Source organism: Myotis brandtii, unplaced genomic scaffold (assembly GCF_000412655.1).
Source record: "Myotis brandtii unplaced genomic scaffold, ASM41265v1 scaffold847, whole genome shotgun sequence".
In the NCBI taxonomy this organism is placed as follows: Eukaryota; Metazoa; Chordata; class Mammalia; order Chiroptera; family Vespertilionidae; genus Myotis; species Myotis brandtii.
The window spans coordinates 3,095,760-3,123,605 of record NW_005371441.1 but is presented as its reverse complement, the minus strand read 5'-3'; the positions used below and the strand labels follow the sequence as shown (position 1 = coordinate 3,123,605).

The following is a 27,846-nucleotide window of genomic DNA, read 5'->3' as shown; positions in this document are numbered from 1 at the left end:
AGTAAAAATTACCTTGGTTATCATACTGGTTACAGTAAAATGTTAAGTATTATGTAATGACAATAACAACTAGAATCTTAAGGACTGTTATTAAAGTTGCAGACATTTATTTTTAGAAATATAGATTTCTCAAATGCTTAAGGCCAGTGCAAGATTGTGGTTTTGAAGATACCCTTCATCCCCACCTTATCAGGAAGTGACTGGGGAGAGTTGTTATTGTACCTACAGATATGATAATCTCTTTGCAAGGGCACTGTGAAACATTGTGATGATGCACAAACTAGCATTAAGTATTTTTAATATCTGTCCTGGCTGGTTTGCTCAGTGGTTAGAGTATTGGCCTCTGGACCAAAGGGTCTGGGGTCATGAGTTCGATTCCTCGTCTAGAGCACCTGGGTTGCAGGTTCCCCAGCACCCATAGGGGTGTGTGTGGGCAGCCACTTACAAATGTGTGTCTCTCATTTCAATGTTTCTCTCTCTCTCTCTTTCCCCCTCCCCTCCCTTCTCCCTTTCACTCTGTCTAGAAATCAATGGAGAAAATATCCTCAGGTGAGGATTTAAAAATATTTTTTATAACCCATTAAAAATAGCAAGCTAGTTGGATATAGCAAGTAAGCAGGAGGCAATTTTAAAGTAAGCCTGAGTCACGTATTACTCTTTCCTTTTTCAATTATTTAAGAAAATAAAATGCTGATATTTTCTCTACCAGAGAGAAATCTTTCCTTGGTCGCCTAAGTCACTGAAAAGAAAGAATCAAGTCCCTACCCACAGCAGTGTGGGGGCTGCCATCACGGTGAGCCCTGGCCCAGGGCGCCATGTCCTAACCGGCCTGATATGGAGGGATTCCCATGAAAGCCCAGTCTCAGGAAGGGATGGACAGAGAGACTCATTAATTTGGTTGGGAAGGTAGGAGAAGGACAAAGACTGTTTGTTATCTGACTAAAGGGCTCCATTTGCCTGCATGCATCAAAGCCCAATAAGACACATACAGGAGTCTGCAGCAAAGAAAGTATTTATTTTTGGGAAGTGACCCGCACCCGGAGTCACAGGTGAGCCTGGCTTCCAGGGGATGGGTTGTGTAGGGGGAAATAATCATGGTAAGAAAAGGAGTTAAGGTCCCAGTGAGGGTCAGGGTCTCTACTGAGTGGCCAGCACTAGGGTAGGGGTATTTGACCAGCGCATCTGGTCCTGATGTTGCCAGGGCGTTGCTTCTTCTGGTTTCACCACTTTTCTGGGCCTGGAGCTGAAACAACTGAAACCTAGATGTTGTCTCTAATTTGTCTGAAACTCTGTCTCTGTGGCCAACAGACCCGAGTCTTTGTTCCTAAGAGTATTAGGTGCTGATCAGAAGCTCATTGTGCTGAGAGGATGTGCAAGGGAGAAGGAGGCGGGTGAGTCCGGTGCTGGAGGAGGCCAGTTTGAATCAAAAGGAAAGAAAGGAGTAAAGGTCATATTAAAGAAATGACTTTTCTGCACGGTTACAGGAGTTGGCTCAGACATCATGTTGCTTCTTTAATCTGATTTTTATCTAGTTTTTATTTTTATTTCACAACAGCGCTAAACTAGATACTGAGCACTGCTTTGCGTGCTTCTCAGGTATTAACTCGTGTTATCCTCCCAACAATCTTATGAGGCTGCGATCAGCATCATCCCCATTTTACAGATGAGGAAACTGAGAGGTGGAGAGACTTGCCTAGGAGTGGATTTGGGGTGCACGCTGTTCACCACGATGTCTCCGGGTTTTACAGCTGGTGGTGCAGATGGTAACTCCCATGCTCGACTGTGCGTGAGAACCGCCTCCGGAGTCTTATGGGACAGGTCGCTGATCTGATGCAGTAGGTGTGAGTAAAAATTACCTTGGTTATCATACTGGTTACAGTAAAATGTTAAGTATTATGTAATGACAATAACAACTAGAATCTTAAGGACTGTTATTAAAGTTGCAGACATTTATTTTTAGAAATATAGATTTCTCAAATGCTTAAGGCCAGTGCAAGATTGTGGTTTTGAAGATACCCTTCATCCCCACCTTATCAGGAAGTGACTGGGGAGAGTTGTTATTGTACCTACAGATATGATAATCTCTTTGCAAGGGCACTGTGAAACATTGTGATGATGCACAAACTAGCATTAAGTATTTTTAATATCTGTCCTGGCTGGTTTGCTCAGTGGTTAGAGTGTTGGCCTCCGGACCAAAGGGTCTGGGGTCATGAGTTCGATTCCTCGTCTAGAGCACCTGGGTTGCAGGTTCCCCAGCATCTATAGGGGTGTGTGGGGGCAGCCACCTACAAATGTGTCTCTCTCATTTCAATGTTTCTCTCTCTCTCTCTTTCCCCCTCCCCTCCCTTCTCCCTTTCACTCTGTCTAGAAATCAATGGAGAAAATATCCTCAGGTGAGGATTTAAAAATATTTTTTATAACCCATTAAAAATAGCAAGCTAGTTGGATATAGCAAGTAAGCAGGAGGCAATTTTAAAGTAAGCCTGAGTCACGTATTACTCTTTCCTTTTTCAATTATTTAAGAAAATAAAATGCTGATATTTTCTCTACCAGAGAGAAATCTTTCCTTGGTCGCCTAAGTCACTGAAAAGAAAGAATCAAGTCCCTACCCACAGCAGTGTGGGGGCTGCCATCACGGTGAGCCCTGGCCCAGGGCGCCATGTCCTAACCGGCCTGATATGGAGGGATTCCCATGAAGGGATGGACAGAGAGACTCATCACTTTGGTTGGGAAGCGAGGAGAAGGGCAAAGACTGTTATCTGACTAAAGGCTCCATTTGCCTGCGTGCATCAAAGCCCAATAAGACACATACAGGAGTCTGCAGCAAAGAAAGTGTTTATTTTTGGGAAGTGACCCGCACCCGGAGTCACAGGTGAGCCAGTGCTCAAAGACCTGGCTTCCAGGGGATGGGTTGTATAGGGGGAAATAATCATGGTAAGAAAGGGAGTTAAGGTCCCAGTGAAGGTCAGGGTCTCTACTGAGTGGCCAGCACTAGGGTAGGGGTATTTGACCAGCGCATCTGGTCCTGATGTTGCCAGGGCGTTGCTTCTTCTGGTTTCACCACTTTTCTGGGCCTGGAGCTGAAACAACTGAAACCTAGATGTTGTCTCTAATTTGTCTGAAACTCTGTCTCTGTGGCCAACAGACCCGAGTCTTTGTTCCTAAGAGTATTAGGTGCTGATCAGAAGCTCATTGTGCTGAGAGGATGTGCAAGGGAGAAGGAGGCGGGTGAGTCCGGTGCTGGAGGAGGCCAGTTTGAATCAAAAGGAAAGAAAGGAGTAAAGGTCATATTAAAGAAATGACTTTTCTGCACGGTTACAGGAGTTGGCTCAGACATCATGTTGCTTCTTTAATCTGATTTTTATCTAGTTTTTATTTTTATTTCACAACAGCACTAAACTAGATACTGAGCACTGCTTTGCGTGCTTCTCAGGTATTAACTCTTGTTATCCTCCCAACAATCTTATGAGGCTGCGATCAGCATCATCCCCATTTTACAGATGAGGAAACTGAGAGGTGGAGAGACTTGCCTAGGAGTGGATTTGGGGTGCACGCTGTTCACCACGATGTCTCCGGGTTTTACAGCTGGTGGTGCAGATGGTAACTCCCATGCTCGACTGTGCGTGAGAACCGCCTCCGGAGTCTTATGGGACAGGTCGCTGATCTGATGCAGTAGGTGTGGGGTGGGGCTGGGGAATTTAAATTTCTAACAAGTTCCCAGTTTTAGAATGAAGGCATCAAGACAGAAGACAAAATATTATTTTATGTTTCTCCATTGCCTTTGCTTCAGGGAATAATGGAAGAGGTCAACTGTAAGAATGGAGACAAAGAATTCAGCAGAAACATCTGAATAATCTATTCTATTCCACTATGAGGGTAGAGAACAACCCACTGAAAAAGAGCTTTGCTATTTTAAAAAAATGAGTTGTATAGATTAGAAAAACAAAAGAAGGTGCAATTTTATGTTATTGTGAGACAAGAAAATGTTTCATTATTGAAAAATTAGCATGATTTGGTTAATGTTTAAAATAACACCTGGAAACCAAAGGACACTTTTCAGCGCCACAAAAACCTAAGAGTTTATGGGTTGTTTTTCTACCATTGAGGTTAGAGCCTTAAGTGACGAAAGGCACTCAGAGAACTGCAGTGGTTTGTGAAATTAATATTTGAGTCAGGCCGAGCCCCGAGTGGATAATCCCATAAAGACACCTTGCTCAGAGCGGCCTGTGGTCTCCCTTCCTGCCTGCTGTCCATTTGGCATCCACACTTGATAATGCCACTGAGCCTTATCCCAGAGAACTGGGAGCTTGAGCGATAGTGCCAAATGCTATTGTAACTGTGCTCTTCACATAATTTGGAAGGTGGTGGACTAGACTGAAAGTGCCTCTACATCCATATTTTACTGCTCTTCTACCTCCTTCCCATGACATTTCTTTGTCATTGCTGTCTTGTAACTGGGATTTTTTTTTTCTCTCCCTGTTTGCATCGTTTCTTCCCCAAAAAGAAACAATATCGCCCTTGACAATGCAAACTGGAAACCACAGGGAAGGTCAGGCTGGCTGCTTGCTCTAGCTCTACCATTGAGGTTAGAGCCTTGAGTGAGGAAAGGCACTCACATAACTGCAGTGGTTTGTGAAATTAATATTTGAGTCTGGCGGAGCCCCAAGTGGATAATCCCATAAAGACACCTTGCTCAGAGTGACCTGTGGTCTCCCTTCCTGCCTGATGTCCATTTGGCATCCACACTTGATAATGCCACTGAGCCTTATCCCAGAGAACTGGGAGCTTGAGCGATAGTGCCAAATGCTATTGTAACTGTGCTCTTCACATAATTTGGAAGGTGGTGGACTAGACTGAAAGTGCCTCTACATCCATATTTTACTGCTCTTCTGCCTCCTTCCCATGACATTTCTTTGTCATTGCTATCTTGTACCTGGGATTTTTTTCTCTCTCCATGTTTGCATCATTTCTTCCCCCAAAAGAAACAATATCGCCCTTGACAATGCAAACTGGAAACCACAGGGAAGGTCAGGCTGGCTGCTTGCTCTAGCTTGAGAGGAGAGCGTGTTATTCTTGAACAAGTCAGCATCCTTATCTTGCCCACATCTTTCCTTGCCGGCCTTGCTGTCTTTATGTCCATGAGCTAAGATGCTCCACGCTGGGTTCCCACATGCCCACAGGTTCAACCTCTCAGAGTAATAAAATAAACGTGAGGTGGCTATAGCCTCCTGACGTTTTTACACAGACACACACACACACACACACACACACCACACAACTATATTGTTGGAGAGGAAAACCCCATACTTTTGAGATGTAAAGGGACTAAGTTTACAAAGCAGTTAGGTTTAGGATCCCATCTTTTTTTTTTTCTCCTTGCTCACCTAGCCCTCCCCCTCCCCAAATCATCCCTCTACTTAGTCAGTGCCTGGCACGTAAGCTGTGTGCAATAAATCCTTCTTAAGGCCAATGAAGAGCTCAGTCCTCCTGAGGACTACAAACCTCCTTTAATCTGACTTTTCACCCCCATGTTTCCTTGCCCTTGGTACTGAGTGACTGCTTACCAACTGGAAATAAGATTTACATGAGAAATGTGAAAAAATAAGACATGCTACCTATTTGTAAATCCATTTTAGACCATCTCTCTTTTTTTAAAAATATATTTTATTGATTTTTTACAGAGAGGAAAGGAGAGGGATAGAGAGTCAGAAACATCAATGAGAGAGAAACATTGATCAGCTGCCTCCTGCACACTCCCCACTGGGGATGTGCCCGCAACCAAGGCACATGCCCTTGACTGGAATCGAACCCGGGACCCTTGAGTCTGCAGGCCGACGCTCTATCCACTGAGCCAAACCGGTTAGGGCCATCTCTTATTTTTTTCTTCTATTTCTTAGAAGTATGTCCTTCCTTAGAGGTGCCTTTTTAAATTTCTTGCAGCAAAGGAAGTGTCTACATGGGGATTTTTAAGTGATTGAGCAATCTTTGGTTCACTCCTGTGTGAATACAGGTGAAACTTTCAAGAATAATAAGGTTGAAGATTCAATGTTGATTGTATTGGTATTTGGCAGGGAGGAGCATATGCATAATAGAAAAATTTTAAAAACTTAAAAATATCTGTGTGGATAAATGCCAAATGACTACTAAGTCCACACTTTTCACTGCTACAAGTGTCATTCTCAAGGGTGACTCCCAAGCCCTGGGCTTGCTCTCAAAGGCTGCAGGGTTACTTTACCCCCAATAATTAATTAACTTACTTGCTAGCCCTAAACGTGTCAAGATAAGTGAATCATAATGGCTCAGATTTGCTTAGGAAATACGTGCTGGAATGTGTTAAATTTCAGATGGAGCCCTGATTCTGAGCGTTCAACAGCAGGTAGAGGCAAAAGGAACCATGTAAATAAATATCAAGTTCTCCTGACTTACAGAAACTTTTTAGCTTTCTTGCCTTTGTTAAATGCATATTCTAGGAACAAAATAAAAGACAGCAAAAGTGATATTTTATGTACCTAAATAATGTAAAACTTCTCCAATATTGTTTTTTTTCTAAATGCTAAAACTTTCTTTTTTATTTTAGAGAGAAAGAGTAAGGGAGAAAGAGAGAGAGAGAGAGAGAGAGAGAGAGAGAGAGAGAAAGAAGCATCGATTTGTTGTTCCACTTTTTATGTATTCATTGGTTGATTTTTGTTTGTGCCCTGACTGGGGATAAAACCCGCAACCTTGGTGTATTGGGACAATGCTCTAATCAACTGAGCTACCCAACCAGGGCTGTGTATATATTCTAAAACCATATGATTCCCTTGGCAACTTTCTACAATATGTATTTTATATTGTGATTATAATTTTTATCATGTGTCACAACATTAGATAGTTGAAAAACATTTCAGCAAGTTCAAGGAACAAATTAGAAATAAACAAGATTGTATAGATATAAATATGAGACATGTAAATGTTTATAATATTGGTCTACAAAAGATTCATTCAATTTCTTTTTCCCAAATTCTAAAATTAAAACTTTACTTGTGGATCTAAGGTTATAATTTGAACAATTTTTTTTTCAACCAAAAAATCAACTGTAAAAATTACTAAGATTTTAAAAATAGCGAGACTGCTTGAATTCTTAAATATTGACTTGAAAGCTGTTATTTTTTTCCCCTGAAAGTGCATCTGAAGCACTTTTCCTAAATCGATGTGAAACTGCCTTTGCGGAAACACTGGCATCGGGGATCAGTGCATCTGGTCAGTGAGCAGGGGGTCAGGCTAAAGAATGAGAGAAGAATAAGACGCTTTTAGAGAGGTGCTGCTATAGGGACCCCTTCAGGAGAACGCCGCTAGCAGAGTTGCAAGTTCCCTTGATGACAGCAGTGTTTTTGTTTAGCTACAAATTGAATTAGGTCAGCTTCCAAAATGTCCCATAATAGGCGGGATATGAGAAAAACAAACTTCAAGACTCCTGGTATGATAAAAGGTACTATTGTTGTTGTCTCCCTGTGTGTGTGTGTGTGTGTGTGTGTGTGTGTGTGCGTTCATTTTTTTCTTCTAATATAATTCCAACCTGAATCTCTGCTATAACAAAATTGGGATTATGTAGGATATATTTTAAAATAACTCTGAGTTTAAAATTATTCTTTCTATTTTACCTGAACCTAAGACCAATGGAAGTGAAATGAATAGTACTGATTTGTGCTCATGATTTTGGAAAACCTAAAACAGATATTTATAATGGAAGCTTGAACAGTGAAAATTTATTAGGAATGCTAAGATAAAAGCCAAATTTCAAGACAGAAACTTAGATGATTGATATTTAGGTATTTTTAAGAAATGGTTTCTAAAACTTAAGACATCAGTGCATTGTGTCTGCCATTTATGACAGAGTTGATGATCTTCTTCAAATTAATGAATAAAAATACTCTTGGAGCCTGAATCTCAAGTCAAAAATTTGTCGTAGTCTGTGAATGACTTCATTTTCCTTTTGCATCCAGTATTATTGTTTTTAAAACTCAAAATCTTAACGTACCTTGGCTTATTTCATATCTTTATGTGAGCATAATGGAATTAATTCAACTTATCTTTCATTTTATTGTTTTCAGACACACAATGTGAGGATGACTCAGAATCCCCCTATGTTTAGATAGGGGGTGGGTGGGTTGCCAGATACACTCTCGTTTGCCTCTGGCATCAAGACCATTTGTCTTCAGTGACGGCCCCCAAACGTAATTAGTAACTGAGTCATCTTTCTTGCTAGGAAATAAATGTAGATATAGTGATGCACTGATAACAAGCTTGCTCTTAATACAGACTGGTGATTCCCAAAGTTTTATATTCGCTTTACCATGCATTCTTACAGCTGACTGAAAGTTGGAGTCTGGAGTTTGGTTATTTATAAAAACTCCTAAATCTTATATGTGTTTCCTTCATATCTTTACACCAGTATAAGTAACTTTTATTTAGTTCTCATTGTTCTGAATTTCCTTGAAATAATTCAGTTTGAAATAAAGTACTTAAATGTATAATACTTTAAAATACCGGGAGGTGGGGTGGAGAAAGAGAACAGGAAATCTCTTCTATGTTCCTCAAGGATATAATTAAAACAATCACATAGCAACCAAAATTAATGTAACATATAGTATATTATTACATATAATATATATTCTTTCCCCAAAAATATAATTAAAATAACCATATCAAAAATGACAATAGTTTCTTTCTAAATTGGGAGAGTCTGGATTCTGCTTGTTACCTCTTCCTAAGATTTCTCATCATGTCGCCTCCTAGCTCACTTCCCATCTGTGCATATATGCAAGCCAAGTCTGCCTTTTTTCTACATATCTGAACTCACTTACCTGCAAGGGATTTGAGAAACAGCTGGTTTAAGAAAATAGAAAGTAATAGGTCTGTGGAAAACTGGGGGAGGTTGTGCCACACCCCCAGAACACTCAAATTAAAATATTTTCTTAGAACGTTGCTGATGGGAAAAAAAAAAATCCCATAAAACATTCTGGGCTCAGATCTGGCCACATGCCAATTTTGGCAACTCCTGTGTCTCATTTGTGCAGGCTCCTGGCCAATGATAGGTAAGAGCTGGAAGAAGAACACCGATGCAGGAGGAAGGGTCAAACAGGATGAAGGTTACATGGAGGCCAGACAGAGGCAGGACTACAGAGCGGTTGCGGGGGTCCTCTGTTTGGAGAAATCGAGAGGTGCCTTTGGTCAGCAGGCTCAGAGGGCAGAAGGGCAGAGCTGGCTGAGCTCGGTGGGTTGGATTGACAAAGCCAAAGAGTTAGTGAGAAACCACCCAACCTGGCAGAAAGAGTAGAACGTCTGAGACGATTTGGAGACTCTGAGTAGTTGGCCATCTCACAGAAGGTGAAGCCTTTCCTTATCCCTTTTTTGCACTTTCTTCTTTGCCACCACACTTCTACTCCCATCCTCAGGAAAGCGCACCAGTGGGCCTTGGGAACGGCGTGCATTTGTGCATAAATGGAGAAGGCAGCATCCCGTGGTGGGACGGGTTTGACTTTGGTGTCAAACAGGTAAGGGGGTTTGTTGATTCCCTCCTATGCCAAGAAAGAGAAGGGAGGTGCTATTCTCCCGGTTACTTGAAAGGAGCCCATGTTCAGAGCAGTAGTTAACTCAGTAGCTGATGTAACACACGCAGTGGGGTGCAGCCCAGGTGCTGCCCTCCAGCCCGGGGGCTCTCATTCCCCAGCTGCCCAGAGTGTGGCCTGCTGAGGGCTCACAGCTGAGACCTCCCAGGATGCATCTTCAGACCAAGGGATTGGCCTCATCCCACTTAGGCCCCCTCCCCAGGGTGGCCCATATCCAGTGAGTGGTTGCTGCCTGGGGACAAAGTTCTTGCCTTTGCCTCAATTTAGGACAACCCAGAAAGATCATCCAGCTCCAGGGACATGCCTGCATCTCAGTGCAGCATCGTTCTCTGCCGGACCCTGCTTCCCTCACATCTTTAAAAATGTTGTTTGTAAAAGCACATCCCCCCCAAAACTCCCTGCTGACAAAATTCCTTCTAGACTTGGTCCCTGTGGTACATGAGAATGCCAAGGCAGCTGCAAATAGAGAGATGTGGAAAGGAAAATTATTCTGTGCATTTGTGTGTGAGCCCACTTTCATGTGCCTCTGGTTAGATTCTGTGGAGGGTGCTGGAACAGGGGTGAGGTGGCCGAGAATGAGGAATGGAAGAGGTTGGAGAACGGAAGACAGGAGGTCAAGGTGTCACTGGGAGGAGACGTCCTTAGAGCTTATAGCTCAGGAAGGTGGTGGGACATATGGTCTAGCTTGGAGTGCTCTCTCTATTGGCTGGATTCTAGCCACATGGTTGCTCTCATGGTGTGGTGCAGGGGGTCAGAAGAACTTGGCTAGGCTTTGGCACTTACTTGCTCAGACACTTTATTTCTGAAACTGAGTTGTCTTATCTGTGATTGGGGATCGGGTCAGTGTTGACTATCTCTAGGGTTTGATAAAGATCAGATGCTGTGTATATCCTGGAAACCCCTATGGGCAATTTGGGCATGAGGATGGAGAGGATTGAGTGAAGGCACAGGCTTTAGAGAGTCATATGCTGCTACACTGTGCCACACTGTCACCTCAGGCAAGTTGACTAACCTTGATAGCCCAGTTTCCTTACATGCAAAATTGGGGTGGGGTCTGGGAGAGATATTTCCTCATAGGGTTCTTGCCCAGTTTAAATTAGATAATGTGTGTAATCATGTGTGCAACATTACGACTGCCACATGATAAGTTCTAAATAGATTACAGTTATTATCATTAAAAATAAACTTAAACATAATATGTTACCATACAAATAAACTTGAACATGTGGTTCAGGGCTGATCCCCAAGAAATCCATGTGGGACACTCACCAGTTGCTGTGTCATACGACAGTCCCTGCAGTGGGTGGCGTGGTCGTAGGGTCTGTGATCCAGTATGTCTTTCCTGAGGAGGAAGGTCACTGATGTCACCCCCTCGCCCAGGCCTGAAGGGGTCACAGGCTGCAGCCCCACCTGGTGCCCTGTGTGTCACTGAGCATCCAGGGCTTCTAAGTGGCTAAGAACATTCTGTGCTGGGGTTGCACATGTTTGTGATTGGAATTTCCAACACTAGCTCCTCAGACTCTGTGATTTGACCTTATTTTTCAGATTTACTCTTTTTATCATTACATCTCCATTTCCAATGTAGGAATGTCAATGTTAAAATCACAGCTCTCTTTACATCTTCTTAAGGGGACATGTGGTATAAAATAGAAAAGTGAAATTGTGTCAAGTTATTTTATTTCTGCTTGGGTGTTGAGAAAAATAATAGAGAGAAAAAGAAAATTTTGATTAGAAGGTGAGAATAAGAAAAAAACACACACAAAATCCCCAAATATGGGATTGTAATCTTTAACCTGCTTAAGACAAAGGGGGAGTAATTTAGTGAAAACCAAAACAAACAAACAAAAAAACCAACAACAACTGTACTTTGAAGGCACTAGCTGGGAAAAGTCATATTTATTTGGGTGAACTATGTGTTTTTAAAAAGCCTAGGCTAAAAATTGGATATAAAATACATCAACACTGTGGTCAACTACTCTTCCCTCTCTCCCCACCCAAAATAAGACACTGCATTTTGAGTGATTACTAGTAAATGACTAGGATTACAGTACAGTTTTATGTTTGAACAGGGGTTGTAGGCGGAGGGCACTTCAGGAAATTGTTCAATACCCGCTTCCTTCGGCTGGGCTGGTCTTGCTGAGCACCCGCCACAGGAAAGGTTTCGAAGCTGTGGCGGCTTCCTTGCGACACCAGCAGCAACGCACTCTCCACGAGAGAAGCTGCGTGTGGCAAGCTCGTCCCGCGCTCGCGTGCAGCTCTTCTAAAGGCCTCTGTGTTCTCTGATCGGAAATGATGCTTTTCCAAGGAGACCAGTTGTCCTTGCTGCTCAGGAGAAATCTCCCATGTACTAGTAGAAGCAGCAATTTCTCCTCGCTGCGATCCTAGCAAACTGCAGGGGTTGGCTCGCATTTTCTGCATGTTCACGTTGCCTGTGGCCTTTCATTTCATAACTGTGGTCTTTCTTTTTATCCACTCATTGATTTGATGTTACTATGTGGTCTTTCCTTGCGTTGCATGTACAGGACTCGGGCTGTGGTCCACTTTTTTGAGTCCTGCCCTCCCTGCTGGACTGTGAGGAGCCACAGCCATCCTCTGAGCTTGTGCCCCAGCTGGTCAGAGTGGACGCTGGCACGCAGGAGGGCACAACTGCATTTATTAAATAACTGAGGCAAGTGATCTGCAAGTGAATCGGGTGGAAATGAGATCAGAGTAGGAGTCAGACCTCCTGAATTCAGGCCATGGTTCTGTAAGCCTCTAGCCTTTATTCCACTTTCTAGATTTCCGACACATGTCTTAACCCCCACCATGCTTCATGTTCTTATTAACAACTGGGCTAATGGGACCTCCTCTGTCTACTTGGCCAGACGACTTTTGTAACCGGAAGCCAGTGAGTATACATGGGAACATGAATTCACATGCGATAAAGACATAAGGTATTTTCATTAATTCACCATGTGATCATTTTCTTTCGCAATGTTGTATGTCCACAAACAGAGGAAGGAAAAAGGGATGGGGAAAAACACACACAAAGTCCTGCCAAAACTATTCAAATTGATTATCTTTATTTAGAATTAGAAGGTATTGAAGAAGCCACTGGTACGGATTGCCATACTGGGTTCTGCTGTTGCCACTCTCTCATTATACTTATTGCTTCTTTTCTCTTTATTCCAGTTATTGCTCTGCTGTTGGGCACACCTTTACCATTGTACTTAGTATTGTATACATGGTTCTTTTTAAAAAAATATTTTTAAAATATATTTTTATTGATTTCAGAGAGGAAGGAAGAGGGAGAGAGGGATAGAAATATCAATCATGAGAAAAAATCATTGATTGACTGCCTCCTGCATGCCCCCTACTGGGGATTGAGTCTACAACTTGGGCATGTGCCCTGACCAGGAATCAAACCATGACCTCCTGGTTCACAGGTCGATGCTCAACCACTGAGCCACATCAGCTGGACTGTATACAGGATTCTTTATGCAAAAGATGAAGGGCCAGCTTTGTTTTCTAATTCAGAATCTTTTGAATTTTAGGAAAATATGGTGGGCATGCCACATACTATGTAACATCTTCAATCAGCAGTTTGTAATCACAGACATTAATATTTCTGCAGAGAAAAGTATGAATTTTAAAAGTAAGTGGGATAAAGATTATAAACAACCACTTCTCAATTCCTTTTTTCCCTCCAAATGATTTTATTAAAATGTTCTGATTGAGGGCTATTTAAGTATCCAAGGCTGGTATACCTGTTACCTCCTATCTCCCACACCCCCATACATACCTAATTAAAATTCTCATTTAAAGAAAGCATATTCCCTGCTGTTGTATTTATAATGAATAACCTATTGCCAGATCGCTGCCTGGTACATTGTCTGATCCATGTGTCCTTAGAAAACCAGATAATTTAACTGCCTTCCATCAAACACATTAAAATCTTTGAAGATTTAATTTTTTTTATTTGACTGGCTGGTATGTGCTGTATGCTTTCCCTGGTCTGACAGTGATAAAATTAAAATGTTATAGGAAATGGCTCAACTATATTTTTAACTAACAATAATCAACTGAAGCTGATCAGCTACTTCTTGTTTTGGCTTTTTAAAGTTCTGAAAATATTTTAAAGGTTTAGAATAGTAAAATAAACCAAGCACAATATGAGGATATCCACACCCTCTCCCCTCCCACCCACTCCGCACCACATAGCACCAAACTTAGATTTGAATGACAGCATATCTTAGGCATCACAGGATATTTCATTCATATTGGAAAAATCATGGAATTTCTATATAATCTTTCAGCAAAGGTCATAGACTTACTGTGCTTTGGTATTTCTTAAATAAATCTATCTTTGGGTAAAGATTTGTGCCCAAATAAATATATAAACTGTGGGAATAACCCAATATGATAACTTTCTGAAATAGTTAATTAGACAATAATAATTCAATGGAAACATATACAAATTTTCTGGCTTCCCCCGGATTGAGTTTGCCTGCAGATTAGCTGAGATAGAAGGTCCAAGATGACCTCACCCAGTTGGTTCTGGCTATTACATAGGACATCCGAATTCTTCTTCACACGGGCTCTTGTCCTCCTGCTTTTTTCATGATGGTTTTAGGGCAATGACTTAGGACATCTATAAAAAAGCGCTGCGAGATTTCTAAAGGCCGAGAATTAGATGACATAAAGTTGTTTCTGTTACATTATTGATCAAAGCAAGCACAACACAAGATCAGATTCAAGGAGAGGGGAAGATCCATTCTACTCTTTGATGGGATGAAGGGCAAAGCCACATTGCAAAGGGAGATACATATTGGGACCAAAGAACTTTGTGGCCATAATTTGAAATTTGTTCTCTGGTCACCATTTTATGTATCCTTTCTACATCAAAACACAGGCATCTCCTCTCAAGACATCAAAAGTCTCATCCAATTATGGCACCAAGCTCCAAGTTCAGTATCATGTGGTCTGCATCTGGTCCAGGTATGGATGAGGCTCCTCCGTGTAATTTCTCCCAGTCTCCAGGCTTGTAAACATAAAACAGAAGTTACTGCTCCCTACTGACCCAGCATGCACTGATGAGACCAGGGGAATAGCCATTTCAGCAGATGCTTCTTCCAAAGAAGGGAGGAATGAAAGGAGATAGCCATCATGGTCCAAAGTAACTCTGAAATCCAGTCTGGCACATGCAGCCAGTTCCTTTAATCCAGGGGCAAGACTTCTTATCTTTCTGACTAGAGGACTGATGCACGAAATTCGTGCAAGAGTAGGCCTTCCTTCCCCCGACTACTGGCACCGGCTTCCTTCTGGCACCGGGACCTGGGCTTCCCTTGCAGCCCCAGTTTCGTCCAGAAGGTCATTCGGAAGGATGTCTGGAAGGACGTCTGGTCTAATTAGCATATTACATTTTTATTATTATAGATAACAAGTGACTCATGTTTGTGGCTGATAGTTTTCTTAGGCTTCTTCCTAGCCACAAAAATGTCTGGTTCCCAAGTCCTCTCCTCATTTTAAACTGCCCTGTCCCTTAGTGCAAGCTGGTGGTGTTTTTACTTAAAATTTACTTGGCTTCCTTAAAATCTGCTTGGAGTACATTCTGTGTCCCCCAAACCCAAAGTTTGAAATAAACTTTGAACCACACGTGAAACTGCTATGGGCAATGCTCTTAAGGTTCTTAGATGCTGGTTTGTCTAGTTGAAAAGTTCAGCAAGGCACTACCTTAAAACTTTAGAGTTCTTAACAAAGAGCCCTACAGTTACACCCATGATTTATTGCTACCTCAAGTCTATTTTTTACTTTGTAAATCTTTTTCCACGAGAAACTGGAAATGACAGACCATCATATTTCCTAATCTACCACATCAGAGATTTCCTCTTAATTCTACTCTCAAATTTAAAAGTTCCTTCTTTGATTTATCTCTTATTCTTCCAGTCTCTTATAAGACACCAATTGACACTTTCATAATTTTTTTTAAAATATATTTTTATTGACCACAGGGAGGAAGGGAGAAGGAGAGAGACAGAAACATCAATGATGAAACAAATTTCCTAATCTACCACATCAGAGATTTCCTCTTAATTCTACTCTCAAATTTAAAAGTTCCTTCTTTGATTTATCTCTTATTCTTCCAGTCTCTTATAAGACACCAATTGACACTTTCATAATTTTTTTTAAAATATATTTTTATTGACCACAGGGAGGAAGGGAGAAGGAGAGAGACAGAAACATCAATGATGAAAGAAAATCATTGATTGGCTGTCTCCTGAACACCCCAAACTGGGGATTGAGCCTGCAACCCAGGCATGTCCCCCGTCTGGGAACTGAACTATGACCTTCTGGTTCATAGGTCGACACTTAACCACTGAGCCACATCAGCCAGGCACCAGTTGACCTTTTCAGCCTTCTGCAAGGAAATCTCTCTAGTCAGATACACCAGTTGAGGTTACTGAAGATGATAGAATATCTATCTATATATATAAGAGGCTAGGTGACCGACCGAACGTCCATCTGACCATCTAACTGACCAACCGGCCGGTACATATGACACACACTGGCAATTTAAAAATAAACATTGATTCGCGCATGTGCGATACATATAAAGCTCTCACTGATGTCAATCACATGTGTATATTTTGATCTGTCATTGTTGATTATGAATTTGCTTGTTTTTGTTGACATTTCTATTATAGAGAAAGGGCGAATAGCAATATTAAAATATTTCTTCTAATTAATTTCCTTTCAATGTGCATGGATCCGTGCACCGGGTCACTAGTATATACATGCAATGCCTGTGGCTCTTTCTCCAGTCTTCTACAGCCCTCCCCTCACTGTTCTTTTCAGCCTCCACTAACCATCTCTCGGTGTCCTCCAGCCTCCGTCTTCACCAGGCCCCAACGCCAACACCACACGTTAAAGCAGCACTACACGCTCAGTAGCGATTTCTGTTTCACTTAGCCTTTGCTAAACCACCACCAAAACTGAGTAGCTGGCACTATAACACATTACAGTTTCTCATGTCTCTGTGGGCGGGTTCGGTGTTTCTTCTGCCGGCTGTGCCTCGGCTCACTTATGTGGCCGAGTTCAGCTGGAGCATCAGAAGGGCTGTCAGTTGGTGTTGGCTGTCACCTGGGGGGAGGGGTCAGTTATCCTCCAAGTGACTTTTTTCCTTGTGTGGTGGTCTCAGGGCAGAGCTTCAATGGAGCCAAAATAGGGCTCCAGACTTACAAAGGCCTGGCCTCAGAAGTGATGTCTAATCAATCCCTTTAGCCACATTATCCACATTATTTGTCAAAGCGAGTCTCAAGGCCAGCCCAGGCTCATGGGGCGGAGAAATTGACTACATTCTGGTAGGAGAAGCAGCAAAGTGACATGGCAAAGGATGTGACGCCCGGGACAGGAGGAATTGTGGACATACTTTACAGTCAGTCACAGCCTGGCTCTATGCATTTGTTTTCATCCATTGTTTAATTTAAAAATCTAAACATTGGGTAATTATAAACTGTTTATTTCATTATGTTGAACTAATTATGTCATTACATTAAAATATTCAATATACCTTAGATCAGTGATGGCGAACCTATGGCACGCGTGTCAGGGGTGACACGAAAACTCATTTTTTTGGTTGATTTTTCTTTGTTAAATGGCATTTAAATATATAAAATAAATATCAAAAATGTAAGTCTTTGTTTTACTATGGTTGCAAATATCAAAAAATTTCTACATGTGACACGGCACCAGAGTTAAGTTAGGGTTTTTCAAAATGCTGACACACCGAGCTCAAAAGGTTCGCCATCACTGCCTTAGATCCTTCTCATGTCTGACGAAATCAGTGATTGAGTTCGGTAACTGTAGATCTATAATTAGGATCATATAATTCTGATCCCAAAACAATCATTTAACTTAGGCCATCTGATTGTGACTGTTATTTAATAAATAATAATTACATTGTCACCTATGTTCTTATTGTGTTTTTTATTTCCTTTGAAGCAACATCATTTTGTTGTATCAAACATTTTAATCTCTATATTTCTATTTGTAAATCCTTTCCAGTTTTTTTATTGAGATGGATCCATCTGCATTAAAAATGACAAAGATTACTTTATTAGGTACCATTAGGAACAATATGATTGCAAATGTACGATTTTTCAAAATTTACATTTTCAGGTAATTAAAATCTTTAAGATTTTCTTTAGGCCATTATTGTCATTAAAGCACCTGAAGTATATAATAATAATCTGCGTTGTATCAAAAATTTTAATCTCTATATTTCTATTTTTAAATCCTTTCCAGTTTTTTTTTTATTGAGATGAATTCATCTGCATTAAAAATGACAAAGATTACTTTATTAGGTACCTTTAGGAACAATATGATTGTAAATGTATGATTTTTCAAAATTTACATTTTCAGGTACTTAAAATATTTAAGATTTGCTTTAAGCATTATTGTCATTAAAGCACCGGAAGTGTATAATAATAATCTGAAAAAACAAAGAAGTTAATCATAACCTATTGCAAACTGAATGTACCAATCAAAAATAAATATAGCAATCCATGATCCCCTAATACCAATACATGATGCCCCTAATTTCAGACTTAACAACTATGTCTACTTACTTAAACAGTCCTTTTTTTTGTATTTCTATATTCAAGATGACATTGAAGTCAGTATTTTGTTTTTTATTATTATTTATGGTTCTGATAAAAATATGCCATCTTTATGTCCATGCCCATATATGAAATTTTATATCCCTCATATATAAATTCCTATAGAAGAATTTGATAAATATATTGAAATGTGTTAATTTCAATTACTATTAGCATTTTTGAAAACACCTTATGTTAAAAGGGCATGTATTTTTAAAAAATCGATTTAGTAATTATATTTAAAAGCTAGTTACCATAGGATTCTCTTTTAGTTTTATGTTATGTACTAGTGGGGTCCCTGGGCCTGGCCTGCAGCTCTCCGACACCCTCCGAGGGATCCCAGACTGCGAAAGGGCACAGGCCAGGCTGAGGGACCCCACTGGTGCATGATCCGGGCCGGGGAGGGACCGCGGGAGGACTCCAGGGCTTGTTCAGCCCATCTTGCCCAGTCCTGATCAGCCGGACCCCAGCAGCAAGCTAACCTACGGGTCAGAGCATCTGCCCTCTGGTAGTCAGTGCGTCTGCCCCCTGGTGGTCAGTGTGCATCATAGCGACTGGTTGAATGGTCGAAAAAAATAGTTGGACACTTAGCATATTGGGCTTTTATTATATAGGATTATATATAGTAAATTTGTTATATGTGGTAAAATGAAAATACCATGACATATTTCTAGGCAGCAAACTTTTCGTGATTGATTACAAGGCTCCAAACATCCCAGGTTACCTTTTACTGTAGCTCGAAAGCTAGTTACCATAGGATTCTCTTTTAGTTTTATGTGATATATTAGAGGCCCGGTACATGGATTCATGCACCTGTGGGGTCCCTGGGCCTGGCCTGCGGCTTTCCGACATCCCCCGAGGGGTTCCAGACTGCAAGAGGGCACAGGCCAGGCTGAGGGACCCCACTGGTGCATGATCCGGGCCAGGGAGGGACCGCAGGAGGACTCCAGGGCTTGTTCAACCCATCTTGCCCAGTCCCGATCAGCTGGACCCCAGCAGCAAGCTAACCTACCAGTCAATGCATCTGCCCCCTGGTGGTCAGTGCACATCATACCGACTGGTTGAATGGTTGAAAAAATAGTTGGACACTTAGCATATTGGGCTTTTATTATATAGGATTATATATAGTAAATTTGTTATATGTGGTAAAATGAAAATACCATGACATATTTCTAGGCAGCAAACTTTTCGTGATTGATTACAAGGCTCCAAACATCCCAGGTTACCTTTTACTGTAGCTCGGAGCTTCCAGGTGCATGAGTAAGTCACCCAGGGCAAACCACAGCTGTGAGAAATCAGCACGTCACTGTCAGTTATGACTCAGCAGGAGGAAAACTGGTGACTATAATTAGGTGTGACAGTTTCTTAATGGTCCAACTTAATCACCCTTTTTAAGTTGGGTTTCATCTCTGCATGTGTCACGGTCTTGTCCTGAAATGTCAAAATACTGAGGAAATAGATAAACACAGCGAAGAAATATAGAAATCGACATGGATTCATGCACCTGTGGGGTCCCTGGGCCTGGCCTGCGGCTTTCCGACATCCCCCGAGGGGTTCCAGACTGCAAGAGGGCACAGGCCAGGCTGAGGGACCCCACTGGTGCATGATCCGGGCCAGGGAGGGACCGCAGGAGGACTCCAGGGCTTGTTCAACCCATCTTGCCCAGTCCCGATCAGCTGGACCCCAGCAGCAAGCTAACCTACCAGTCAATGCATCTGCCCCCTGGTGGTCAGTGCACATCATACCGACTGGTTGAATGGTTGAAAAAATAGTTGGACACTTAGCATATTGGGCTTTTATTATATAGGATTATATATAGTAAATTTTTAATATGTGGTAAAATAAAAATACCATAACATATTTCTAGGCAGTAAAATTTTCATGATTGATTGCAAGGCTCCAAACAACCTTTTTACTGTAGCTCCGAGCTTCCAGGTGCATGAGTAAGTCACCCAGGGCAAACCACAGCTGTGGGAAATCAGCATGTCACTGTCAGTTATGACTCAGTGGTAGAAAAACTGTTGACTATAATTAGGTGTGACAGTTTCTTAATGGTCAAACTTAATCACCCTTTTTAAGTTGGGTTTCATCTCTGCATGTGTCACGATCTTGTCCTGAAATGTCAAAATACTGAGGAAATAGATAAACACAGCAAAGAAATATAGAAATTGAATCTCAGAGCCAGCTCCCTTTATCTGTCACCCATTTCTAGAGAGGGATACTGCCTTGGAATTTGGGGAGTCTTTCTTTTTAAAAAAAATCTTTATTGCTGAAAGTATTACATATGTCCCCCCTTGCCTCCCATTAACCTCTTCCAACCCAGCCCCTGCCCCCTACCCCAGGCCTTCACCACCCTACTGTCTGTGTCCATGGGTTATGCATGTATGCATACAAGTTCAATGGTTGATCTCTTCCCACACACCCACCCTCCCCTGCCTTCCCTCTGATGATGAGTGGATTCAACAGCTAGGGATCATTTCTTATAACAACGTTAACCCAGGACCATGTGCATGCACTAGCCTTCCCCCTTGCCTCCCATTAACCTCTTCCAACCCAGCCCCTGCCCCCTACCCCAGGCCTTCACCACCCTACTGTCTGTGTCCATGGGTTATGCATATATGCATACAAGTTCAATGGTTGATCTCTTCCCACACCCCCACCCTCCCCTGCCTTCCCTCTGACGATGAGTGGATTAAACAGCTAGGGATTATTTCTCATAACAACATTAACCATGTGCATGCACTAGCCTTCCTACATAGACATCTCTCAAGGCCCAGCCTCCAAGTCCTGAGGTCTGTAGGACAACCTGCTTTGGAAGCAGAACCAGTGATGAAAGCCTCAAGGGTGAAACACCTAGAGAACTTCCATAGCTAGAGCCACTCTCCCCGCCACACACTGCACACAGACTGGCTTTTAGGAAGGAATCAAGATTCAAGTTATAGGAGAAGGAGGGTGAGCTGCATCTGTCCAGTATTCTCACCTGCATCAACACCTGTCCTTAAATCAGAGCCTATTACCAGTTCCTATGTGAGAATACCTGTTGGGAAGCATGAGACTTGGAAAGTTTGTAAAGGGAAGCATGAGACTTGGTTGGAAAGTTTGTAAAGAGGGAATTCTGATAAAAGGGAAGTGTGTGGAAGGCCGCCTGCCCTGTTTATTGGAATTCGACTTAGGGGAGACTTTGGGGAGCGTAAAGCGGCGACTCTCATTATTCCTTGACCTTTCCAAACAAGTCTGTGCAGGAGCAGTCCCCTGGGTGTTTACTGGAATCCTTGTGCTTAATCCCCAGATGCCTCTTTCCAAACAAGTCTGTGCAGGAGCAGACCCCCGGGTGTTTACTGGAATCCTTGTGCTTAATCCCCGGATGCCCTTGCCTAGAGGACATTGTAAACACAGGAGTCCTCCCAAGGTTACTCACCCTACTGATTGTACCTAAAGACAAAAACTGCAATAAAAGGCTAAGGAGGCAGGCAATCGAGGCTGCCTGGTCCTTTGGCCAGACCGTCCCTTAGTCTCTCTTTCACAGCAAAAGTTGTGTCAGAGTAATCCATTCATCCATCCCTCAGGGGCTGCTGGTCAGCCCTGGCAAATACCCACCTCAAATTCTAGCTTCTCAAATGCCACCTCTCCTAGGTGCTGAAGCTGTCATCTCAACCAGACATTTCATATGCATTTTGCAATGGGCTTGAATTCTCATAATCTTCCCTCTCAAGCCTGTTATTCTATTTTTCTTTTCTTGGTTAGTGGCATCACTGTTCAGTTGACCAAGATAGAAATATAGAAAGCGCCAGTAGCTCCTGTCCCTCTGCTTCCTTTTGAGTCTGCTTCTGATAGGTTCCCTTGCAGCTGTCTGACGCATCCCAGCCCTGTTAGTGCTGCCCTAGAACAGAATCCGTCACCTTTAACATGGGTCCTGGTAGTATGTTCCTGAATATTCTCCCACCCCCTTCTCCCTTCAACTAAACCTCTACACTACCATCAGAATATGTATATGTGTGTCTCAGGCATGAAATGACCATGTCTTTGTCCAAAACCACTGATGATTTCCCCATTGACTCTACGATAGAGACCTAACTCCTTGGCATGTTAGTCAAAGGTTTTACTAACCTGGTTCTTGGCTATTTTCTAGGCTCACCTTCAATCCCTTCTTAAACCTTCTTCACTTATAATCCAATCAAAATCTATCGTGCTTTTAAAAGGCTGCTTCTTTTTTACTACAGAACTTTTTTAAAGTTCTCTACCAGAAAATGTCCATGTCTCTGCTGATATTCAATAAAATGGCACCTCCTTTTTAGCTTCTCTGGGCGTTCTAGCCTTTTCTCTTACCTTACAGGAGATTTACTTGTTTCTGTATTTATATCCCCTTAGCACTTTCTATGTTCCTCCATTGCAATAGCTGGCACATTGCTTTGAGCTTTAGTTTACATAACTGTCTCTTCCATTGTATGACCAGTTCCTTAGGGCAAGGCCTGTTTTTTAGTCTCCAGCAAATCCTTAGCAGATTCCTCCATTCATTTCTATGAAGCATCTACTCTGCAGTAGTAAATAAGACAGCAATGGATAAGTCAGGCATGGTCCCTGCCATCTATGCTTTAACATAGATTCTAATAGTGGAAATGAATAGGCATCCAGATTTGATGATGGTGTCTTAACTAAGCTGATATTGGTGGAGATGGTATATTCAGGAGTAAAATCAACAGCAATTCCTTATCACTGGTTGTGGGGATGAGAGTAGAGAGCCAAAAATTCTTAGGCCAGCCAAGGTGACTGGCCTAAGAATTAAGTGAATCTTAGGTTCCATTAATAAAATTAGTGCTGTGATTCTTAGCACTAGAGAACTGAGTTTACTTGTAGGATATAATCAAACTTTACTGTGCTTAGAACTAACATATATGTTCAGAAAAATGTCTACATGAATTACAGTTTTTATAATTTTAGTAGAAATATTAAGCATATATATATATATATACAAACAGTTGGTAAGACCACATCATGTTTTTCTGAAAAGCTGAAATTAGAAAAATTCTTAGGATTAGTATTAAATACGTTTAAATAATGTTTCTTTAAATACACAAGGAGAACTTTAAAACTGATGTCATGATAGTTATGTCAGTTCCTCATCAACAGCATTATAAAGTAGTGTTATTATTCATAATGTATATTTTTTAGACACTGTTGTTGGTCTCAGTGAACTTTTTACAAACAGCTTTCTTAAGGTATAATTGTTCAGTGAACTTTCAATAAGTGAATGAAGGTAAACATAGGGCTAACATATTATAAAATTTAAAGCACTTGCTGATAATCCTTAAAGGAATAGCCTAATTGATTAATATACTTGAAATTATAGTGACTCTTCTTTTAAGCAATAATCGGTAAAATGAATTAAAAGATAAAATAATACTATTATTACTTCCAGAGTTGTGTAACTATGAGTTTTTTTTCATGATATAACTTCATGTCATACTGTGTTATCTAATTAAGTTTTTTTTTCCTTCTAGATGAGCAAGAGATAGTACAAAAACGAACTTTCACAAAATGGATCAACTCTCATCTGGCCAAGGTAAAGGAAACTACCAGAGTTCTGTGTTTACCTAGTTTGAGCCAATAAATCATTAAATGTGCAGTATAAAGTCATGCTGCTTTTGCTGTGGTTGAAATTACCAATCAGTGATATTGTCAACCCCATCAGTTTAACTGTTGCCTACATACAGCACTAGCTCACATTGCTCTGGGAGAAAGCCTAGAGCCAAGAGCAGCTATCCATGTCAATTCAAGGAATCTTGAAATATCCATCCAGTTATTACTCCTGTCCTAGGATGTGTGCCATATGAAAAGAACTGGTGCTGGATTTTCTTTTCTGTGTTTGTTTCAATTTGGAACAGAAAGCAGCAAGGAGTGGTCTGTCCTAAGCAAAGAATTCTATCTGAAGAGGTCATAATAGTGTCTCTGGTGCTTTGATAGGAAGTAACCATGGTGGGAGGACACTAAGAGGGCTAATCATTCTGAGATTATTGACACTGACATTAGGTTTTATCAGTGACTGTATTTGTACAAACTCCAATACAGCTATAGAGTTCAAGCCTCTTTCATTTGTGAAGCATCTCTGACCGCATGCGAGACAGCACGCCTGTCCCCTAGCAAATGCTCAGGGCCATCCCCCTCCTTTCCCTGGGTTTCCTGCCTCTGGTACGGAAGGATCTGAAATCTCTGCCCTAGTCCAGAACCTGCAGCGTAGGGTCTCTGGTGCTTTGATAGGAAGTAACCATGGTGGGAGGACACTAAGAGGGCTAATCATTCCGAGATTATTGACACTGACATTAGGTTGTATCAGCGACTGTATTTGTACAAACTCCAATACAGCTATATTAGAATAAAACTAGAGGCCCAATGCACGAAATTCATGCAAGGGGCTCGGCCCTCGCAGCTGCAGCTTGCCTCAGCCCTCACAGCCCCAGCTTCGTCCGGAAGGTTGTTTGGCTGTCTGGTCTGATTAGCATATTATGCTTTTATTATTATAGATTAATCTCTTATCTTGCTGATGAAAAATATGCAAACAAAAAAATCATTGCATTTGTGAAAATAAATGCAGACAATGGGACAATTGTCTGACTTGAGTGACAGGATTCTTTGGCTGAGAGCTGTGCCTACAGTGTTCAAGGCAGAACCCTATGAGCAGTTTTTGATAAGAGATTTCCCCAAAGTCTCTTTTATGGTTCAGAAGCAAACAAAACACAGCAATGTATTTCAGCCCAACTGTACAAATTAACTGCTTACTGTGGTGTCTCTAAGAGGCTTTGGTGACAGGAAAAAATTAGTAAGACACTTTCCCAGGCCTTGAAAAGTTCGCAGTCCAGACAAGATTGAAGACAAGAACAATGTGTCTAAATACAGGATGAACTGGGATGATCTCTCCTACAATCCCTTTCCAAAAGCCACGTGGTGAGAGGGAATTCTCTGGCCCAGGGGTGCACCCAGCTTCTACTCTAGGAAACGCAGCAAATGCCTCTCATTTTCTCAGGTCCTGGCCAGTGCCAGCAGCGATCACTTACACCACAGAATTAACATCCATTGGGAGGGTTACTTCTTTCTTAAATGAAAATAGAGTTATTGTTTTTTCATATTGTTAGAAGATTACATGCTAATTGTAAATAATATTAACAATATACCTCTTACAAGTGTAAGAAAGTAAAAATCACCTCAAATCTTACAATCCTGATAGAACCATCCCTAACATATTAATCGCCACTTTTCTACACAGGGACACACGATTTCACAAAAGTGGTTTTATAGGATCGTGGTTGTATGCCTCTGTTTCATGCAGCACATCTTTCCATGTCAATAGTCACAGAGCTACATAGTCATATTAATGGATGAGTAATTTTATTATAAATATATAAGTTATAAATCATAAAGTACTCAGTAGCCTATTGATGGTCATTTACGTGGCTTCTAGTTGGTACTATACAGAACCCTACACTGAAAGTCCTTGAGCCTATATCTTTGATCACTTGTGTGATTTTTTCTTAGGATAAATTTCTAGAAGTGGGCGGATAGTCAATAGGCATATGCACTTATAATTTTAATATATACCAAGAGCTTATGTGAATGCCCATTTCCTTACACTAGTAACGGACAAAGAAGCTACAGTGTTTTCTAATCTGATTGGCGAATATAATTTATAATTAATTTTTAATTTTGTTTAAGTAAGGTTGAATACCGTGAAAGTTTTTTTGTTTAAGTAAGGTTGAATACCTTTGTGAAAGTTTTCAAAGTAAAATTCTTGGGACACACTCATCTATTATGCACCGAATCCTTAAAAAGAAGGGGAAGTCTGAATAGATGCCATGCCATACAGTATGTGAAGGGCCTTTGTGGAGCAATTATCTTCCAAGAGTTTATTTTCAAGTCTGTTTTGTAATTGCTGTCTTATCATTGCTTCAAGTTGCTTTACATAGTGATGTGGTAACTGGCTATTGCAATAGGCTTTACCGATGTGTGTTGTTTTTTCTGGTCTCTTCCAGCCCTGCTCTGTGACCTCGCCCCTACCATTTCCCACCTAAATATCTAAGCCCTCCCTTTACTGTGGAGTTCAAGCCTCTTTCATTTGTGAAGCATCTCTGACCACATGCGAGACAGCACGCCTGTCCCCTAGCAAATGCTCGGAGGATGTTAGCAGTTTCCCTGCACCCCCTCCCAGGGCTATCCCCCTCTGTTCCCTGGGTTTCCTGCCTCTAGTGCGGAAGGATCTGAAATCTCTGCCCTAGTCCAGAACCTACAGCGTAGATGAGGTTCAGCATGCCTTAGATTATCTGGTACTGTTCCCTATCTCAGCCTCCCAGTAACATTGTGAATCACTAAGGCATGTGCTAATTCTTGGAATTTCTTTATAAGTCCCAATAGCTCTAAGCACAGTACTGAGTACCATACAGAGATATTTGATAAAACAACAGCAAAGAGTCTATATCTTCTCTTGATTTTTTTTTATAATAGTAAATGCGTTTCTGGCACTGTGCTAAGTACTTCACACAGGCTATTTTCAGCCTTCATCTCCATGAATTGGTGCTGCTGAGATTTTAATCCAGACATGAATCTAAAGTCTGCGTGGTTTTTCCTACTTTGCACATTTTTGCATCTATTGTATTATTTTGAAAGACCAAGAAAATTATGAAAACCTCCACAACTGCTCCATTATAACCCTAATGTGATTGTTTTTGCTCTTTTTTTTTTTTATCCTCTCCTCTGCTCTAGTGACTTTTTCTTTCCTGAGTTACCTGGAAAACTGAGAACGGAAGCAGAACAAGGATACTTATACTTGTTATCCTGAACTTGTTTATACTGATGCTGTGGTATCTTGTCAAACATAGCCAAACCCACAAATTCATTGGAGAACACTTTCCTTTCCTGATGCACTTATATTGCAAAAACACTGCAAAGATCAAATTTGACCCCGTTACCCTTCCTCGGCTGTTGACAGTTTTAGGACAGCTATAGAGTTGAGCTTTGTGTCTTTATCTGTGCCAGCAGCTGATCACATGACCCCCTATTATCCCTCCCTCTCTTCCCCAGCTTTTGCCCACCTTCACCCCCGAGTTTCTATTTACAGCTCCATTTCTTTCTCATTCTCCCACCCATCTCTGACCCATGCCTGTCCATCTCTAACTCTCCCAGGCTCTCTCCTCCTCCATCACAAGACTACTCAACCTTCTGTCTCTATCTCCATCTCTCCATCCCCATTTCTATCCTCATTTTCATTGCTATTCCTACCTGTAACCTGTACCTCTAAAAGCACATGTGCTTCTAGGCTTCATAGTCTCATGGAGGTCACACTTCCATACACACCCAAATTAAAAGGGAAGCACACATAGGCCTTCCCCCTGCGGTGTGCTCGCTTACTCCTGAGAATGACAATCTCTCTCTCTGACAGAAACAAGGTCAATTTCATGTCTTTGGTTCAGTATCTGGACCAGGACATCGTGTCACTTTTCCTGCTGTCCCTGTGAGGAGACTTGCTCCCAAAGCAATTCTGTGATGCTAGAGTGTGCTTGGTCCCATCACTCTAGCACTTTGCGGGCATGACAGCAAGCATATACATGTGCTCATGC

General features: G+C 41.5%; 1 protein-coding gene across 1 annotated transcript in view; it reads left to right on the top strand.

Annotated features, from left to right (window-relative positions):
• SYNE1 (spectrin repeat containing, nuclear envelope 1) overlaps positions 1 to 27,846 on the top strand; it is a 407,398-nt gene that overhangs the window by 46,798 nt on the left and 332,754 nt on the right. Inside the window, exon 3 of the mRNA XM_014532125.1 lies at positions 23,743 to 23,804. Within this exon, the coding sequence (XP_014387611.1) occupies positions 23,743 to 23,804 (62 nt within the window). The remainder of the gene's footprint in view (positions 1 to 23,742; positions 23,805 to 27,846) is intronic.